The sequence below is a fragment of the Penicillium malachiteum genome (assembly GCF_028827825.1).
Source record: "Penicillium malachiteum strain IBT 17515 chromosome Unknown utg000005l:1.0-9002435.0:326005.0-9005861.0, whole genome shotgun sequence".
In the NCBI taxonomy this organism is placed as follows: domain Eukaryota; kingdom Fungi; phylum Ascomycota; class Eurotiomycetes; order Eurotiales; family Aspergillaceae; genus Penicillium; species Penicillium malachiteum.
The window spans coordinates 7526799-7547514 of NW_026643099.1; the positions used below are offsets into that span (position 1 = coordinate 7526799).

General features: G+C 44.1%; 6 protein-coding genes across 6 annotated transcripts; 3 read left to right on the forward strand and 3 right to left on the reverse strand.

Annotated features, from left to right (window-relative positions):
* Positions 1-617: 617 nt before the first annotated feature.
* Positions 618-2294, forward strand: N7483_012786 (Glycoside hydrolase family 29; the record flags this gene model as incomplete). The annotated part of the gene is made up of 4 exons (XM_057096213.1): positions 618-1298; positions 1355-1484; positions 1538-1589; positions 1652-2294. The coding sequence occupies 4 exons, from the start codon at positions 618-620 to the stop codon at positions 2292-2294; spliced, it is 1506 nt and encodes a 501-aa protein (XP_056942184.1).
* Positions 2295-3957: 1663 nt separating this feature from the next.
* N7483_012787 (uncharacterized protein) lies at positions 3958-5606 on the forward strand (the record flags this gene model as incomplete). The annotated part of the gene is made up of 5 exons (XM_057096214.1): positions 3958-4241; positions 4318-4428; positions 4496-4787; positions 4845-4931; positions 5037-5606. 5 exons carry the CDS (start codon positions 3958-3960, stop codon positions 5604-5606), a joined length of 1344 nt encoding a protein of 447 aa, XP_056942185.1.
* Positions 5607-6827: 1221 nt separating this feature from the next.
* On the reverse strand, positions 6828-8712 carry N7483_012788 (uncharacterized protein; the record flags this gene model as incomplete). The annotated part of the gene is made up of 3 exons (XM_057096215.1): positions 6828-8378; positions 8443-8624; positions 8670-8712. 3 exons carry the CDS (start codon positions 8710-8712, stop codon positions 6828-6830), a joined length of 1776 nt encoding a protein of 591 aa, XP_056942186.1.
* A 2382-nt stretch (positions 8713-11094) lies between these two features.
* Positions 11095-13195, reverse strand: N7483_012789 (FG-GAP repeat domain-containing protein; the record flags this gene model as incomplete). The annotated part of the gene is made up of 4 exons (XM_057096216.1): positions 11095-12132; positions 12703-12799; positions 13016-13112; positions 13177-13195. The coding sequence occupies 4 exons, from the start codon at positions 13193-13195 to the stop codon at positions 11095-11097; spliced, it is 1251 nt and encodes a 416-aa protein (XP_056942187.1).
* Positions 13196-15916: 2721 nt separating this feature from the next.
* Positions 15917-17399, forward strand: N7483_012790 (uncharacterized protein; the record flags this gene model as incomplete). The annotated part of the gene is made up of 2 exons (XM_057096217.1): positions 15917-16026; positions 16082-17399. 2 exons carry the CDS (start codon positions 15917-15919, stop codon positions 17397-17399), a joined length of 1428 nt encoding a protein of 475 aa, XP_056942188.1.
* Positions 17400-18729: 1330 nt separating this feature from the next.
* N7483_012791 (uncharacterized protein) lies at positions 18730-19332 on the reverse strand (the record flags this gene model as incomplete). Its single annotated transcript, XM_057096218.1, has 2 exons — positions 18730-19158; positions 19234-19332. 2 exons carry the CDS (start codon positions 19330-19332, stop codon positions 18730-18732), a joined length of 528 nt encoding a protein of 175 aa, XP_056942189.1.
* Positions 19333-20716: the final 1384 nt, after the last annotated feature.

Genomic DNA, 20716 nt, shown 5'->3' on the forward strand with positions numbered 1-20716 from the left:
TATTCGTTGAGAACGAGGGAAGCCTGAAGGTTTTTGAGAAAAATAACTTCACAGAAACAAGTACGCTCCATGACCACATTCCCGTACCTGAAAGCCTTGGAGGTGGGAAGCGTTCTCTCATCCTAGTGAAGTGGCAGGGTGCTACTAGTAAATGCAAGACTTGATAACATGCTCAACATTTGGCAAACCAGACATTGATCAGAATGCTACCTAGAACTTGAAATTAAATAACACTCATTATTTTAAAGATCGGGAAATTTTCATTTTATCTTCCATCCAATTGATGCTGTCTTTTCACCCGATGATCGGGTAATTTGGGGTGGTTGTTTTACTCCGCTTCACGCTTATATGAATATGGCCCGTATGATGTCGATCCCTGATGATTAAGGTATTTCCCCGCTTGTATCCTAGCTAGAAATGTCACGGTAATAGCAGGAAATAGTCATGTTACATTGCTGAGTAGCGATGCATATTGGATATTTGACTACTCATTCAATGTTTACCTGATTATTGAAATGCTCATAAAGAACGAGTATCCGAATCACGGATTGTGAGGACATTCCAAAGTTGGCCACGCTATACTTCAATTATTTATTCCAAATGTGCATGATCATAAGATGAAAGCCTCTACTTGCATACTCATCAGCGGACTCGCTGCTGTTTGCGCCTCAGCGAGTACTATCGAACCAAAATTCCGCATTTCTCCGATTGATGGATCCAAGATTGCGTTACCAACAAAGGAACAGCTTGCCTTCCAAGATAAAGAAATAGGAGTCCTCATTCATTTTGATATATCGACATATCTCAGCATTGATGGCTGCAATAATGTGCCGAATTTTGTGCCAAATCCCTCGATCTTTGATCCAGCCTTGCTGAATACTGACGCATGGATGGATTCGATCATCGCGGTAGGCGCAAAGTATGCTACGCTGGTTGCAAAGCACAATTGTGGATTCACTTCTTGGCCCAGTACAGTGGTATTCCAGGACATTAATAACAAAACTGTTCCATACAACTATACGATTGCCCAGTCACCCGTGCGTGGGGAAAATGTGGTCCAAAGCTTTGTGGATTCCGCCGAGAAATATGGTATCGGTCATGGATTTTATTACAGTTTGACGGTTAACAACTACTTGAATGTACAAAACTCTGATGTTCGTTGGAATGCTTGGGCCGCTGGACAAGTGAATATCACAAACAGCACATATGATCAAATCGTCTACGATCAGTTGAGCGAGCTTTGGGGCAACTACGGGAACCTGACGGAGGCGAGTGAGAGCCCGAATAAAAAGAAAATTGTAAAATGACTACGTTCATTTGGTCAGAGACTGACATTCAACCTTCTTGATATCAGATCTGGTTTGATGGAGGATACAGTAGCTCTCAGCAGGAGAGAGTTGAGGCTCTTCTTCAAGAGACGCAACCTCAAGCTGTGGTTTTCAACGCATGCGAAACGAATGGAACTTGCTTAACTGCAAACTCAAGTCAGTTTATATCTTGTTGAGGCTATTTAGGGAGATCTCTAACATGCATACAGTCAGATGGATTGGAACGGAAACAGGGCAAGCTCCCGAGGAAAACTGGTCAACGTGCGTTAATCATTTTTCTTTAATTCAAAATCGTACGAGCCAGTCTAACAAGATATTTGCAGTGGAGTCACAAATGATGGGGGTGACCCTACGAGCCCCTACTTTTGCCCAGCCGAGTGTGATACAACTCTCCAAACTGACGACCGTTGGTTTTTTGGTGTTGATCAACCATTGAGGTCCATTGAAGAAATGATTGATGTTTATCATCAAACTGTCGGTCGCAATTGTCTCCTTGAACTTGATCTCACTCCTGACCGAAGTGGTCTCATACCGGCTAATTATGCCGCTCGGTATAAGCAACTGGGTGATTTCATTAAATCATGCTACGCCACCTCAATATCAGAAAACGCGCAACATTCATCCACGCAAACTGGTGAATATAGTATCGAATTGGGTTATCCCACCGCTATTGACAGAATTGTTTTGATGGAAGATCAATCTGATGGCCAGGTGATTCGCTCATATCAGGTCTTTGCGAAGATTGTCGATAGCCAGGATGCGAACGGTACATTGGCAGTCCCATTCACCTTGGTATCAAATGGTACAAGCATCGGCCACAAAAAGATAGACATCTTCGAAAAGGCGATAACCACGACAGAAGTCTTTGTTAATACCACTTATGTTGATATCCCCAAGTGGAGCCAAATTTCCCTTCATCTGTGTGATCAATTGGCGGCAAATGGCACTTCAATTGAAGAAGACTGAGAATATGAAAGGGGATCTAATTTCTGAGAGCATGTGGATTAGATTAAACAAAGAGTCAAATTGAGTAATTCAAGTTGAATGGTTAATCATGGCATCACCAATGAGGCTTCGATCGATTTTCAAGTATTGAGATTCAAAATCTTCATCAAGAGCTATAGTAGGTCAGTTAAGTATGTCTCACCAACGCAGAGTTTAGAATATAGATCACTTGAAATTAAACAACGGGGGAAAAGACACGAGCTCTATGAGAATACCAGCTGAGTGTCTGGAAAGTACCAGTGTCAGCTTGACATCTGGGCAGAAACATGCGAGGATATCCTTTGTTGATCAAACTTTTGTTTATCCAATATTCGAAGATAAAAGGAACCTACCGTTTTTTCAGTTCTTTTGTTCCAAACATAGAACCATCTGAAGTGAATCTAAGTCCTGACCCCACAATCCGGGTTTTTGGGGTTGACGAATATGTATTCTCTTTTGGAAAGTTGAAGACATTACATGTGTCTTCTTTCAATGCTTGCAGCTGTACAAATTTGCCATTTATTTTTACATACAAAATCTGGTTGGGCTTAAACCTTGGAATGGTCAAATGTTAGATCATTGGCAACTTCTCAATTCAAATTCTTGCTTGGAGTTTGGATCAGAAACCATGAAAGCAATTTAAATGTTGCTATCGACTGTATATGTGGAATGGGAGTCCTTTGTAATTGAACAAAGACATGTATCAATTGATGTCTCTTGTGTTGAAAGTTCAAACCTCTCCTAAACCAAATTCCTTCATGGACCAGTACTAGTAGAGGGGTAATAAGTTACATCTTTCAAGTTTGATCTAACATTTGAAGTTCTACGGGCGCTATCCATAAGTTTGAAGGCTAACCATCATTTTCCTGTAAGGAATTTTGACCCCAGCTCACCACTGGTTACCCAGGTGCTTTATTATAATAATATCAAATGTTCAATGATAGGTGTATACCTCATTCTGACCTGGTGAGTCTGATTTGTATACTAGCATGGCAGATTTGGTTCTATCAAAAATGAAAATCAGCTAATAATTACCCAACCGGGCATTTTACTTACCCTCAGGCTTAGCCCTTTTAATCCCAGGTATGGTCTTATTATATATAGGACTAAAGCAGGAGACGGCTAAATTAAAATATATTTGAAGTAAAAGTGAGATATATCTGAAGTAAAAGCGAGAGATATCTAAAAGGCCCAAGAGATAGCTGGTATATACAGTTTTCTTTTTCCCCCTCTCTTTCTCGTAGCTGTGCAGAGGTTTTGAATATACGGCTGTTAAAATTAGCTGGGCGTGGACCCAGAGAGTCCAGTAAAGATTACCTCTTTCTCATGCCAATTTGAAAGAATAATTTTCTGGACTTTCTGTCTTATCCCATGGTCCTTCATCAACCTACCTGCTTTGTGTCCGCATCTCTCACTCATTCCTCCAAATTTAAAATCTAAATGAAGCTGATCACCTTGTACTGATTGAAACAGTCCACGCTTTTCATTGCCTTCTGATAATCCAGCCCGAGACCGACGAAATTTCTGGAACATTTTCACAATCCCACGAACAGTATGCCCCCCCAATAGATCGAAGAAGAGAAGGATGGCGCGAGAAGAGGATTATTCGAGAAAACGGAGCAGATCAAACTCGCCACCTGGAATCATGTCTTATGACAAGGATCGAGCGTCAACCCCACCCTACAATAAAAGTCCAGATAGCCCTCCGCCGTACGTCAAAGATGAAGAAGAGTCGAGGGATAGAAAAGTCAAAACCAAATTGAAGTACGAAGATCTCGATCTGGAAGTCTCCTACGTTGGCAAAGTGGCATTGCCTGAAGTCAAGAGAGGGAAAAAGCAAGTGTGGCATAAATCCGGTGAAAAACCAATCATACATCGAGGTAGAGTACCTCCAGGATGGAATGATCATGAGCCAGATCTTGATTTAGAGTACGTTGAAATCTGTCCAGATTAATTGAGGAGAGTCATAATGTTTCCGGATGCTAAGAGTACCGGGTTTCTACAGGGATTATGATGCTCAGATCAAAAGGTGTGACGAGAGGATCCAAGAAGGGATCATGCCAGCCGTTTTTGAATGGAAAAAGGAAGAGTTTCAACTCGCCAAAGCAAAAAGAGAGTGGGTTCCCCATCCAATTGGCTGCTCATTGCTCAATATGCAAACTGACAAACTCTTCTCTTTGTAGCGAAGAGTTCGAAGGACTTCAGGGGTACAGTCTCAATGTTGCCCGAAGGATCAAATCCCTTGAGCAGATCGTGGAAGGTTTAGAAAAGCCCAATGGAGACTACTTTGAGCAGATCTGCAATGCCAAGGCTATCTTGCTAGCATACAGATATTGGACACTAGACTGGAATCCAGGACTTGTCACTTACTGGTCTAAGGGAGAGAGGATTTCAGAGCCTCGTCCGTTTGTTATGAAAGAGTTCAACGTCATAAATTTGAAACACGAAGGGAGTAAATCATTTTGGGTCGAAGGGGTTAGTGGAATTCGAGACTCTGGTTGAGTAAGACAATATCTAACAAAATAAATTCAGATACATGGACCTGGGCCGGTAAATCAGTTGTTAAAATCTCAAAAGGCTCTGATGCGCGCTGAACATCCCAACGATTTCATCAGAATGGTAAGTCAATAAAACTTAGATTACCAGTCAACTTCCAGGTTGGGATAGAACGGTAGATGGAATGGAAAATTGCGAAATTCACATACTTATTATCGACTCTTTTAGCACGATTGGTCATTGCGCCTTCCTGGCATGAACATTCATCATGATTTCGAAATTCTGGATGACACAGGGTGTGATGATTTGAGTCTTCGTGTGAGAGACATGGCTCTCCTTCAAAGACTGCATCAGGATGCGGGTCATCCAGCAGGTACTCCAGCTCTCAAAGTCGCCGGGGCAGCTTTGGTGACAAATTCCGATGGAACTCAAAGGCCAGAAGATATTATGTTTATAGAGGCCAATTTTAAGGATGAAAACGGAGAGTTCATGACCAGTTGGGATGAAATAATCTGTCTACTTGCCAATCCACCAGGAGCGGCTGTTGTTCCTAGACTCAGTGGGCCCTGGTTGCGATATAAGCTCTATACTGCTAGTGCCCCATACACTGGAGAGGCTCGTGTGCCAGGGATGCCACCACCACATGAGAATTGTATATACATATTCGATCAGAAGAGTGGGCTTTCAACGGTTCGAACCGTGAGAGACCCTCTTCATAATGCACATCCACCGAACTTGTTACCAGGAGCAGCAGAAGCACTAAGAGCACTAGATGCACAGGAAGACGGCAGTGCCTAGATTCTTTCATGGCAGGAACTTGAAGTATTTTACATTGAGGCGAATAATAGGATTGGAAAGGCATGGCGAGCTTGCTTGAAATGTTTAAGATTCCAAATCATTAACCTTAGGCGATCGACACGTCGTCTACATTTCAAGCTGCTTCAAGTTGACGAAATCAATCAAACCAGCCTTTCATGTGTTTTTGGTTGAGAATTCTTTTCCAAGGGTTAACACATGCATGATTCCATGCTCCATTTTTCAGATGTTCCATGTCTCACACGTGCGTGTATTGCCTGTGACTTTCAATTTGATTTTAGATTTCCATTTTCGAGTATGTCGATACCAGTGATTCCTTCAAATGTTCTCTCAATGCATTAGTTGCACATCTGCTTGTAATTCGTATCGTGCATATTGCCAGGACTTCTGGGGTACGTGTGCAGAGTACCAAGTGGATGAGAGAGGAGGAATCATCTCTAGAAATACCAGTTACCTCAATTATGTCAGCTAGCCTTCTCATTTCGCTACCACTGAAGGTACTTCTATAAAAAGAAGACAGGTCACCATGTACATGCACAAGCTCCTGACTGCCAGTATGTATGTAGTTAAGTGTATGAGCATGGCTGTCTCCAGCGCTGAGCACTGAGAGGATGTGAACATACCTGGGCGTATATATACCTAGTAGGTAACTTGAGTGTATTGGCTCTTGTAACTTCACGTGGTTACTAGGATGAGACAGTATGTTCATTTAACCAAGCTTCCGGATCAAGCATTGGAGTGCTAAGGAACTACCTAGTTACAGTGCCGTGCGAAGCGAGGCCCCGGGGTGTGAGAACTTGAGAGACACCACTTCAAGGGTTTGCTTTTTAACTCCAGATGCATAGTGTCAACCCTGGAAGACTCTCTGCCGCCTGGGCAGTGACCAGTTCGTTGAGTCATCTAAATAATTTCTGTGCAAGACCTTCAAGTGCACACATCTTAGAGCATCTGAATCTATTCAAGTCAGACTGTTATATTGAAATTGCTTCTCATGCTATCATGTGTAAATGTTGGTGGTGAAGTTCTTTACTGCCACTGAAATTCAAATGTTTCGACCTGTTAATAAAATATTGCAAGATTAGCCGCTTATTCAAGTTTAGCTAATAGTCAAGTGCTCGGATGAGTATGACCTTCAATGTTAGGTCAATTAAATTAATGAATAAATTTTAGTCGGAATGGGAATCAATAGTATATACAAATAGCTCAATCTTTTGCTCGGAGAGGCTTCGAAGCATCATCGCCGCTTTCCAAGTCCTCGGCCTCTTCCGACCATACTCGGATGTACCGCGTTGGGACAGATTTTGAAAATAAAGAAAGAATGAACCGAGTCCAAAGCCTCCTGTATACAATCGCAGAGCCCAATATGCCGCAAATGGCAAATCCAGCGAAGAATTGCAGAGGAAACGCGCCCAGATGATGGTCTTTCGGGGATATGATATTTTCTGGGGTTGGTCGAGGTTCATCCGGTTGAGGTAGGGGTGCTGTTGGAGGCCAATACTCGGGTGGAGCTGTTCGAGTATCAGGACTTTCACCCAGGGTTTCCATATTGGAATTCAATGCCTCGACTGACACCCAATCCATATATCCACGCGCGATGAAGGAGGTCTCAAAACTGTTCTTGGGCACTATGCCGATCTCTTCTTTCGCGTTAGATGAGGAATTCCGGGCGTAGAACCGCCAGTAGGAAACATCGGTAGCTCCATTCCAGCTGACGTGAAAAACGGTTGAAAGTGTCGACCCGTTAACGCCATAAGCTTCGGATAGAAGTGTCGGTGGGTTTGCGGGACGACCGATCCATGGAAACTTATACGCGCGATATGTGTCAAGTCGGTCTGATGCAAATTTGGCCTCCATGAGCAACCGGCCATCATGGGAAAACTCAGACATGTAACCATCCCATGACCAGCAGATGAAAATATTTCCGTTATCGAGAGTTTGCATGTTTCCCCGGCGATCAGTGACGCCTCCGTCCGGGCGCATGTATCGGTTTAAAATTGTCGCCCGCATATTTATCGTGTCGAGCTCAACGTACATGGCAGAGGATGTTGTTTCACGTACATCCGAATCAATTGCTCCATTATCGAAGAATGAAATCACCATGTGAGTCGAGTTAACAAATATGAATCTGGAATCATGCTGACCATAAAAGTCAAAATCTTTCTGGAAGTCGTTCTCTTTTCCTCCAAGTCTCCAGATGATGTGGCCGTCCTTCCCAGATATGAGATAGATTGTGCTCGTGTGTCGGGCAGAGAGCAGGTAGTCTCCATTGTCATTCTTGTCAATAGCATTGGCATGCATGTAATCTTCAGCGGGGTGGTTATCTTCTGCCCGTGTGATGTAACTTTCATTAAGCTTGACTTTATTGTTGCTCCTCCATTCAAACACCTTTTCCCCAGTCAAGATATTGGTTTCGGTGAATCCGTTGCTGGTGATAGCCTGCTGAGTATCTGGTCGGCCAAGCTCATCCAGTTTGATAATTTCCGGTCGCCCTTGGATCTGTAAGACATTGGGAGGGTATTTAACATTGAACTCGTGCACGTCAATCTCGTTGGCTGGAACCGACAAAACTTGTTTGGCCTGGTAGTGATTATCATATACAGCCGTGAGACCCTCTGATCCCATTGCATACGGCTTGTGCCATCGCATCCAAGCTAGATGTGGTTGTAGTTGACCGGTCGCGTCTGGAAGGTCGATTCTTCGGAAGTCAAATACATTGAGATTTTCGAACTCAACTGACCCTGTCCACACAAGGACCTTATCTCGAAGGTTAGTTCGGTATCATGGATGGTTAAATTTGAGAGATGTGAGGGTTACGAACTCCGTCTTGATCGAAGATATGAGGCCCAATTTGATATGGTATCCACTGGTTCGTCTCCCTATCGCCTTCATGGGTCCAGTATGGGGCAGTGAACCAATAACCAGGTGCAACTGCATCTCGGTCGTGGTAGGTGATGTTCCATTTTGTAATTAGATGATTCGGAAGCTGCAAAAAGAAAGCACCTGTTAGTATGAATTAAATTGTACGAAGTTTAACGCGACATGTACTTGAAACTGACAGTTCTGTATTGTATATAGTCGTTGGAGTCATGTTGAAAGTGCTTCTGGGCACCAACTCCACTGATGCAAAGAATGAGAGATAGCCAGCAAACCATATGGAGTGGCGATGCAATCGATTATGAACTTGGAATAATAGCACTGGTGAAAGAAACAATTTGCTGTCAACAGGCCGGTCGTTGTGGTGATGTAGTTAAATTGACAAGAGAATTCAAGGAACGGAGCAAGAGAGGGTTGAAGCAAGCGAGTGTATAATAGTTGGAAGTGAATATGAGACTTGAACCAAACGGCCCCAAGAGTCTCTTCGTGGTGGGAAAGGTGATTGGCTTCCTGTCTTTAAGTAAAATGTTCTCATGGAACACATGTTCGGGGGCCTTACAGTGTAGATAGAATATAATGAATGGCACTGAAATTCGTACCAACTTTGAGTCAAGATAGGCGAACGCCTTCCTTAATCAGGAAGGTGGGCTCTATTTCGGGTCATTTGCTCGCTTATTTCTTCGATATTTCATTGAACTCGCAAGGTGTTAAACATGGCTACGGGCGCCAGATGCTTATTCTAGTTAGGTTGCACCCTTTGACCCATGAGATGGACAAATAGGAACCTCAATACCACGTGGAATATCCATTCGAATATTCTATTGGAAAAATGGAAATGAGTTAGACTATAATAGTCAATAATAGTGATAATAGTCTGGGTCATTATATCCACATTTATATCCACATTTAGAGGCACCGGAGTTCCCGGCTGGTAATAATACCCGGGAGGACCCATTCCAAGCTTCATGTTCATACAATTGAACTAAATATCCGACTATAGATTTTGTTACTAAAATTTTGAACAAGATATTCGCTGGATAAATAAATGATATTATTTCTTTTGGAGTATTACTCTATTAATAGGATTTAAAAGAACATCTCTAGGGCTGACGAGCACATGAGTGTAATATATCCTTATCTTATCGTGGCGGGATTGTCGCTTATCTTGTGTATCGCGTTCAAGCCCTGGAGGGATTATTTATTCCAACCTTGGAAATATTCAGATGTCCACTTGATCGGGTACATTTGCTAATCCGTCTTAAGTGCCAGATGTCTTTTTACATTTGAGCTATTCTACAGCCTTTCAAAGGTTCAAAATTGAATGTGAAAATCAACCCTGGAGGCCCCTGGGTAGCTAAGCATCTCCCATAAATCCTGTATAGGGAGTACGTGGTGATCAGATCCACTACAAGCGTGTCTTAAGGTTCAAGTGGCTGAACCAATTTATTCCTCGACATTGGAGTCTTACTACTCCGTAGTGAATCATTCAAGTTGTCATCGCTCTCAGTGATCCAGAGATCTGGCCCATCTAGTTCATTCCCAAGCAATTCAGGACAGCACCCATCATGATGATATCCTAACTTTGTGTTACTAACATTTGAACACCATATCTTTCCAATACCTAACTTGAGCCTTAGGTAAAATATGGCAAATATCGATACATATTTTTTATCCATGTAACTTTGCACTGTATTTAGTATGAGTGGGGAGGTGACGCGGTTAGGCCACCAATGTCTAACTCAAAAATTGGGGGCCTCTCAAGTACGAGTCCCACGAGGAGTACTCGGAGCATATCTATGGAGATTCCTTTTATTTCTCCGGAACTTTCAATGTTGGAGCATTGAATATATCTAGAACAAGGACTTTCAAAACCTTAGAAGGCTTGAATGCCAGAAAGACCCCATTTCTGACAGGATTCTAACTTGACATCCGTAAGATTGAAAACCCCAGGTGCCCCGGAATTGAAGAATTGAAATAAAAACAGCTTTTGGGAAGCTCCCAGATGCCCTCTTGAAGATATCCCGTTTTATAAAATCCATACATACTACTAGTAGAAGATCCATTCAGTTCCTCAAGTCATTGAAGAACTTCTTACACGTGCATAAATTCTGATTACATTATTTCAGACTAAAATCGATAGAAAGGCTTCAAATATTGGATGATTACCTAGGTATGGCCTAGGATGAAAACCCACCAAATATGCCACTTGGGAAGCATTGAACATCAATTGTTTGCTTTTATATGATACGTGACTTCAAGTTATTATATCACAGATCAATAATCACCTGAAGCTAAACAGAAAGGAAATTATTTCACGCGCACTGACACGATATGGCAATAAATTATTCAAAATTTTGTCACTACCAGATTTTGGTTTACAATGAATGCGAGTCACAATCAACTTAAGTTCAAATTTGAATTCTCAGTACTACTAATCAACTAGTGATCTGGAAATAGAAGCAGATAGGTGGTAGGTGAGAGGACACGTTCATTGGCAGCAGTTATGTATTCGATTTTGGAATTTCTCAGGCATCTCTTGAACAAAACAGCATAGCCCAAAGTGCAGAACAGAGATTTCTTGAGCCATTGAATAATTCTAAACGAGACAAGCCGCTCCAAGTAAGACACTTGCTGTATTGCTGCCTTGGTTGACGGTCACAATGTCAACAAGACCATCTTCGTTCATGTCGCCGACTGAAACCTGCCAGGGAGTCGATCCCGCGACGGAAAATATGGAGGGAGGACGGAAAGTCCCATCGCCATTCCCAAGCAATACATCCACTGTCCCGAAGCTTATGTCCGTGACCACTAGGTCCAGAATTCCATCTCTATTGAAATCAGCCGCTGCAATACCGAAAGTTGTGTTTCCTGCGCTGAACGTAGTCTGCGGCTGGAAGCTTCCTGATCCCGTGCCGAGCAAGATGCTCACGGTGTTGTCACCTGAATTCGCAACCGCAATATCCAAATGACCATCTGCGTTGAAATCACCCGTTGCGATACCAATTGGAAGTACACCTACGGGGAACACGGTCCGCGGTTGGAAGGTCCCTAATCCCGTTCCAAGCAGAACACTGATGGTGAAATCAGATCCATCCACATCTATGATATCAAGGTGACCATCCTCATTGAAGTCACCAACTGCAAGGCTGGTTGGGCTGATTCCCACATTGAATGTCCTCTCCGTCTGAAAGGACCCTGTCCCAGTACCGAGCAGGACGCTGACCTTACGGACACCGGCATCTGCAATGGCAATGTCAAGATGGCCATCTTCATTGAAGTCACCTACTTTAATATCTCTGGGTCCGTTTGCAACGGGGAATACACTTTGAGTCAGGAAATTCCCAGTTCCAGTTCCAAACATCAAAATGACTGTGCTGTTATTCTGAGCTGCCACAACAAAATCCAGCGAGCCGTCTTCGTTGAAATCACCTACCGCAACACACCTTAGGCCGGTCCCGGGGATGCCAAATACACGCTGTGGTTGAAAGGTCCCAGATCCAGTCCCTAATAAGAGGCTCACTGATTGCCCGTTGTAATTTGCGGTCACCACGTCAAGATGGCCGTCCCCATTGAAATCGCCCAATGCAAGCCCTTCTGGAGATTGCCCTACGATAAATGTGGATGGATTCAGGAACTGTGCGCAAAGGCAGGCTCCGTTTAAACATGATACTCCCGATGGACACTTGAAAAATATGTCTGTTTCAGAATGGATTCTCAGGAAAGACATGTGAGATACTCAATCGAACATACAGTATGTCCACAGCTTCCACAGTTCCTCGTACTGTTACTGAGATTGGCGCAGCTTCCACTACAACAGTTCGTCTCAGGTGTACACTTGGGGCTCGATTAGTCAGGGCATGGAAACTGGAATGATTGTTGGGAAAACGTACAATATACGCGCATGATCCACAGTGGACAGGGTCGTGATTTAAGTTGGCACAGGCCCCAGAACAGCAGGTAGGTTGTCCTGAGGGACAAGAGGCTGAGCAATTTCCGCAATGGCTCTGATCACTGCTTGTATCGAAGCAACTCCCCGCACAACAGGCTGGTGAGACACCTGCACACTTTTCAATAACAGTACATCAGCAAACCCCCGAGTCAAGAGAGGGGGAGCAATTTCATCTCACAGTTGTCGAACATGAACCACAATGTGCCAGGCTAGAACCTAGATCGATACATATACCTGAGCAGCAGGTCGACATACCAGATGGGCACGACGTTGAGCAATTTCCGCAGTGATTTGGATCTGAGCTAGTATCTGAGCAGTGCCCTGAGCAGCATGCTGGTGATGGTCCTGTGCACTTTTCGAGTGTTGAGCTTAGCATATAGTCCCAAAGATTGGATAAAGATTATCTCACTGTGGTTGCACAAGACCCACAGTTTGTGATGTTGGATGTCAGATTAGTACATATGCCCGAGCAGCAGGTAGTGCTTGTTCCATTGCACTGTGAAATATTCATATGGTTAAGTGATTAACAAAGCATTTGAATAAAGACATCTTAGAAATTCACACGCACCGCGACATCACACGACCCACAATGAGACGCACTTGTGGATGTATTGACGCAGGAGAAGCCACAGCAGGACTTCCCAGTAGAGCACTACATTTTTTAACTCCGAGTTTCAAAAATCAGTATTCTAAATGTTCTTAAGGTTTGTAGAGATTTCTTGCACATACCGTCCACCCAGGTATCCATGAAACACATTCAAAATCATTCTTAGATGTGTCGAGAGTATCGCGCGAAATATGCAGCCGTGCTTCGGAGTAAACAAATAATGGTACAGTAGCTAATATAGTACCTGCATGGCCTCAATTAGCAATTCCTGTTACAGACCAGCCAAGATTCAATACTATGCAGCCGACCAGTGATAAGGGTAGAAGGATTTATAATTCCGGCCATATTGGGAAATAAGCAGGTATCCATTCCGCATGTGATTTAAAGATTATTCGACACCTCTAGTTTGAGTAAACAGCTGACAAAGTGGATGTCATGGCAAAGAAAGGATTTTCAGTAATCCTTGATATCTTTATAGACAGCCTCCCGTGAAGTGAGACTGAACCTGAATGTAATATTAAAGAACCGAGATGGGGTGTTGCATTTTGCCTCTATCCTCATTCTCACTAACTTGAAACTTCAAGTCTTAGGTCGCAGATATTGTTTGACCTTGTGTTACCCCTTAGTACGGTTTTGTTTGATATGCCGTATGTATTCCAGCCTTAGATGATATACCAATTAGAAAATCAGATGGCTAGAACACTTGGCAAAATAAATCACATGTTGATGCATTATTTCTGCCATGTGTATAGTGAGTTTAGGACTTCGAGCTTTTGATTGTGATTCGATATAATCCATCACTGCCATTTTGGAGTCAGTCGTTAATGACCATGTGGAGGACCTCAGCCCAATAAAGGAATAATTGTTCGTTGACCTCATATCCTCTGTAGGTATTGTCCTACAGGAATATCTGAGGCTTCAAGTTGTACCTCCTATTCCAAGTACGCGAAATGTTTCTTAGCACATTGAACTTGAAATGTGGAGGCGGGACTCTAGAGCAAAAAACACAGCACATCTACTAGTATCAAATTCAAGTTTACTTTCTATATATGCTCTTCTGTTTTCATTACGGGTCCTATTGCTAAGATATTGGCAGATCTTTGAATGGCATTCGATTGCTTACTTTATTAGCCTGCTCAGCACGTGCAAGCATTAAGTCCGGTACCAAGTGCTGTGTTAGTTTCAAGTAGTTAAATCGAACTCTGAAGACCAGCCAAGAACCAACATAATCAGACCACAACCCACGTTAATTCCTGAGCCGTCCCTCCAGCAAAATAAAACCTCTCATGATTCTCTTGTCGCCCATTGTCATAGTGTTCTGTGCCCTCCCTTGCCTAGTTATTTATGGCGACAGGGATCAACAGAGTGCACGCGATGCAATTTATGGGCTTCATACTGATCCGGTGCTCCTCGGCAGTGAGGGAAAGCGACTATGCCGGAACTCAATCTTCACCGCGATGGAAACACCCTCGGAAGTGCTTGGAAATAACCATTGGAAACCGGAAGTGAAGGGGAAATTAAGGCAGGACGCCACCCCGGCCGAGACAGGTAGGGCGTGATGGCGGCCCCGTCAATAGCGCTGACAGCATAATACATCCATCGTGCGGAAAGATGGGACCCAAGCCATCTAAGGCTTCCCAGATCCGGGTCTTGGTTCAGTCTGTTTCAGACCAAGCTTGGGATTTTGGGATTTCTCTCGGTCAATGAAAGGGGACTATCGGCATTCGGCATGACTTTCATAATGTTGAAGGAATATTACGCTATTCCGGTCCAGCAAATGAGACGGTTGCATCTACTTTGAATGTTTGACTCATATGATATTTACCTTTTCTAATATAGCCTGATCCATTGCTTTCTGCTATATAGCTAATTTCACGTGTCGTCTCTCTCAGGAATCCGTAAGTTTTATTCTGAATGCGCTGTCACTTATTCATTCCAAGATTATACAGACGTACTAAGACCTCAGAATATTGACAAACCACCCAACTTCAGGTCGATCGAGGCTCTTGAGATCCGACAGCAACTCGCTGATCATGCTTGGCTATTTCCTGTAATAATAGTCTGAGTTACCTACCTTCCACATCAGGAAATTGAGGTGATTTCGGATTAAAAACACAGCCGGAGGTATAATTTTCTTAATTTATATAAGGTTAGAGTTATTGAACGCTTCTGGAGGCGAATCATGCCCGGGTTTCTGGTAATAGTATTCCCGAAGACGGCGAATGCCAAACCTGTGTTGCTGTGGGAATACTATATGACATGTCACATACAGTGGCCTTGGTACCCATGGCGGAGGAGTGACGTCCAGGAATCGAGTTGACCCTCCTCCAGACGTCTATGGATCTTGATAACGTTTTAACCTTTTTCCTGTCTTCTGGCACCGATCTGGATTAATATCAATAGGTAAAATTTTGAAAATATCTCCCCGGCCTCAGCTTTGAGGCCTTTGATATAGCATAATTAGTATGGCAAGCGGCCTTGGAAGACAATATGAAACTGCCAGAGGATATCTGTCTACTTTCACTGACATTGAACTCATCTCGGGATTTGACGTACACCGAAACTTGAAACTTGAACATTGAATCATATACTCATGCCACAACTGCCCAGGTGCTACATATTCAGGCATCATGTTGATCTCTCTCCGTATTCGGATCCGCATGCAACAATTCCGCAGTGGCGATAGGTATATGGTCCCAAACCTAGTCTTCTTGCACAAATTCAAATTTTAGCGTGGCCTTTTGCTATTTGTGTATTCGGTGTGCTCTAATCTACATTCAAATGCTATGAGGCGCCCTCTCATTTTCCTAGAGTAAGAGGCACAGCAGAAGACTACTTGCATACGATAAGAAAACATCCTCAATGCCAAACGAAAGCCTCAATACTACTCCCCACGTTATCTGCACGGAGATAATGATGCCAGACGACCACGATAAATCTGCCAACCACGCTCACCTTATGACATTTACCAGGTATGTGTTGCTGATGCTCGCCGCTCGTGTTCATTTAGCCAACTACGTGACATAGATTTGATCGTGAGGGCATACCAATCGCCGATTCTAGTGTCTCTACAACTCTGCTGCCTCATCGGTACTCCTACGCTCAAGGTTGCTCCAACATGACAATAGGGATGTCACCTACATATCAGGGTCTCAGCGGGCAGCCACAGACTCCCAGCACGATCCATTCATTCGGGCCGACGGACACAGTCACCCACCCATACTGGGCCGCCACGAGCGATTATCTACCAGCTTTACCCTTGTCAGCAGATGAATTGTGTCGCACCTTGATCAATGATCTGGCAGTCAATCTGGATAGTGAATGGAGCGCTCCCTTCGAGTGTGCTGGTGTGATAGTACCCTCGTTGCTGTCGCACCACGGTCTTGACGGACAGCCACGTACTCTTAACACGATCCCTCATATTGGCCAAATTGATATACCTTCCCAAGCTACCTGGGCTGCCGCCAGCGACAATCTTGGAGCCCCTTGTATCGTGGCAGGCGGACGGGATTCCGCCGTTAACGCTCCTTTTCCAGAGATTCTTATGAGTCCTGGCCAATGTCGGTTCATCGTGACACTACACACACCAACTGCCTTGGTACCACATCCCACTGAGACTCCGATCACATACCTTGACAAGGAGCAGCGATACGTGCTGTCTATCGTAGACAGAGCACTCTCGGGTGAGATAGTTGGACCCCGGCCCGTCCGATACCGGACGCAGATCTGGGCCTCACTGGAAGATAATGACCATGAGTCAGCCTCAACCGGGCTCTGGCAGTCCTGGAAAGAAGAATATGGCGGGTCCATGGCTGCTATCGAGTGTCTCTCTGCCCAGGCGGCGGTGAAATCTGGGCACGTTGAAGTGGAAAGAAACTTTTTAAATGGCTTCTGTATCACGTGGAGCTCCGATGGAACGACATCCCCCTTAGGCTGCTCAATGGGTGTGCGCTTCAACTTTCGGTCTACAGATTTCGTTCAGGCCAGGGGTGCTAAGAGCCCTGTTGTACGCCTTTACGCTGAAACGGAAGCGCTGTGGGCGCCAGAGGAAGCTAGGATAGATCGCCTAGTTGAGCAGAGTTACTGCAAGGTGCAGATATTCCGAAAGTACGGCACCAAGCGCAAGTCGGCAAAGGACATTTTTCGCGTACAGGAAGCAATCAGGCAGGTGGAATATCGGCTTTTACAAGCAGGAACAGGCGATGAGGAGTACAGGACCAATATCGCGCTTATGGCATCCTGTGATCAGGGCAGGAGGTGGGAAGATGAGCAGCACGCGCGATTAGCCATGCTGCAGGTTACGCTAACGTCTTCACATTCCAAAAGCGTCTTCAGACCCCTTTGATCGGACTTTGAAGGCCGCATATCCGAGTAACCGAGTAACCGATTTGAACCCGAGTGCTGTCATGCCGCCGCTATCCCCAATTAGGCATGTGATCCACGCAATGTCACATGATCTGTGAGCTAGTCCCAAAGTGGTAGACAGTGATTTTTTTTTGATTTTTCCAAGATTGACAATGGATTGAGGTACACTGAAACCATTGTGAATGTGCATATGTGAATCGGCGATCTTAGATGAAAATTTTTAATTTTTCTTTTCTTACTGTGTGATTGATATATTCAAAAGTTTAATGTTGGAACTGAATCATATTCGTGGAATGAGTGCATGTTAGGTTTGCGGTATACCCTCGGGCCTCTTGCATGCCTGTTGGCCAGTTATTATCTGCCGCACATGTGCAGTTCCCCCGTATGAATAATAATAGTTTCTGGCTTTTTGTTCTGCCCATGTGTCGTCTGGCCTCTGGGCTAGTAGTAGTGCAGTGTGCATAGTCCAGTTGACTATGTGGCTTGGCCAAAATTAAAAAAAGAAATGACAAAAGAAATGACAAGAGTGGGATTTGAACCCACGCCTACAAACGTAGATCAGGAAACGGGATTACCGTAAGAGTCAAGGTGGACCTTAACCTGACGCCTTAGACCAACTCGGCCATCTTGCCAATGCTGTCCAACTATCACATCAATTTTCCTCAGATTCAAGTTAGAATTGCCGATACGATCCAGGGCCAGTAGGTATTCGCATTCCGCATTTACCGATCATTCATTGGAAAAGAAAAATCAATTTTCCAAAATTTGAACACATGAGAATCAAATTCTGTGTTCCATTCTGAACTTTTTCTGTTTACTTTTTATAACAAGAGCAGAATATGCAATAGGTTTGTCGCAAAATGATTTCGAGCCCTAGTAAATCTAATTTGGAAGTTAGTCTCATCGGTTTTCACCAGGCTCTTAAACTATGCATTACCTAGTTGTCCTTCAAATGTTCTCACCGGAGTGACATGATACCCACTCGACTAATGGTCATCTCCAAGTCTGGGCCATCAAAGAGTTGATTTCATGCATTAAAAGACCCGAGCCGTCTCCAGAATTGGCGAGTGAAGAGCCAATTAAGGAAAGGGCGTATTGTCATTAGCCCTCCAGCTATAAGGCCTAGGCCCACTTCAACCATGGCCCATAGGGAGAAATCTGCAATTACATCTGTGAAGAAATCAATATATGAGCTGAAAGCCTAATAAAGTTCGACTTTTGGCCACCTTACATAGAAAATCTTCTGTTAGGTTTTCAGGAAGTGATACTACGCGGACGATTATCGCGACCGATGCCCTGAACCGTCTTGATCAGCACGATGATTCCAAGGTTCGCAGTAACAAGGGGCTTGCATACACAGAGCCCAATCCAAAAATGAAAATTGTATAAAGCTTTGTGCTGATCCTCATCTGAAGTTGCCAGATCCTTCTGGAAAGTAAGGTTGACAAAATGAGATCGCAGATGATCGACCCAGCGCTGAAGACATACTGGGCTATTGCAAGGATATTCGGATTGCGGCATTTCCCACTTTCATCTAGCTCCCAGAAATGTTTGACTGGCTGGCATTGCGTCACAATAAGGACAAAGAGTAAAAGTCCCAGGCAGGTAGCAAAGAAGCAAACAATACCCATGGTCCATTGCTGAGTCTTGTGTGTTGTCAGGCGAAGCAGAGAGCAGGCAATGCCCAATCTGCTCATGACGCAGCTGATGCAGAAGAAGATAGATGCAATCCACCAGCACTATTTTGGAAGAATTCAAGTCAGCGGAGTATAAACTGGCTCACATCAATAAAAAGCTCAATGGAGGAGACTCACAATCAATGCACGCTCAACGTGATCTCGACCATACTCACGGAGAGTCTGATCCTTCATTCCGATTCCGTAAGCGCATCCAACTATCACCGCGGTGCACATGCTGATATAACCTATCTTCAAATTCGTGCTATTAGTACTGTTACCCCTTGGACTATGCGTTCATCTACGGTCCTACCAGCGAGAGGATCAGGAGTATATCATCACATCCGCATGTTTTCTTCAAGCCGAACCGGACAAAGATGCGAATCCCAATGATAACACTAGTCACGCATGAAAGTGAAGTTGTAACGACCATAAGCAAAAGGCTCTTGCCGTGAATCGTGCCCATGACTGGATTTCTTTCGGTGTGGAGCTTGTTTTGGCTGTGACCGATGCGTCAAACTCTTGAATCAGATGAGCCAGCATGAAGAATACCATGCGAGATTCACATTCCATCTTATATAATTTCTCTGGCTGATTTTTGGTAGATACCATAGAGCAACAAGATAATTTTCGGAACTTTTCTTTGGTCGGGCCTATAGTTTCCATGGCAGCGCCATTCGTTCATGAGAAAAAATTGGACAAATTTTTATCTGTTAGTATGACAAAAACCCCCCACATCAAATGAACTCATTCGCATGTTCATCCCCCAGTCCAGGCCTTTATGAGTCAGTGAGATGGAAGTAATCCATAGGGCAGGGAAATTTGGGTCCGGCTACCAACCTCACCCCGGCGGAAGGATTATATGAGCCACCAATGAACGAATTACGTCAATAGAGGGCACCAGTTCAACCTTGGAAGCTGGAAACTCAATCAGTAATGATCAGTGTGGCCAGTAGCATCTATGTCCATATAACAGCCTCCGTAAAGTGTTAGAAACTCCCATAAGGTTTATATTGGAGCCGCTAATGTTACTCCTCGGTGTAGATACTTCACCCATCAGAGGAACAAGTGAATCACGAAGAAGTAAAGCCTTCCCATGATCAAAATCCTTGGAACCGGGATGGATTCCTTAGAGATAGTTCGAACTACAGAATAGCATGCCTCTCCTCTTTACAGAGGGGACTATCAAAATTGGCCCAATCATGTTGATTTTTGGCTTTTGAGGAAAATGGGATTCTAAAGCGACCTTCCATACCTAGAATTATTTGAAAGAAGCGGAATCCCGTTCTTTTCCGCAGTGCAGAAGGTGCGTGTTCGCAAATTGATATGCCGTTCGGCCGAAACCAACCACATTTTGGTGGAAATGGGGATGGATGTAGGAGAAATTAAATAATGATTATTTATTAATCTTGGCCGCCCTAAAATCATTCCAAGTCCAGTTTTTGGAACCTTATCTTCCGGCCGGGCATCCAGCCTGCCTCGAGCCGACCTGTGATAGACTCCGAGGAGAAATGTTGAGCAAAATCTGGTATATGGTGTGGTTCCACAGTTATCTGGAGGTGGGGGATTTAATGGTTGCCAACCGACCCTAAAGCAGCTTGGTCAAGTTCTCGATGGGAAT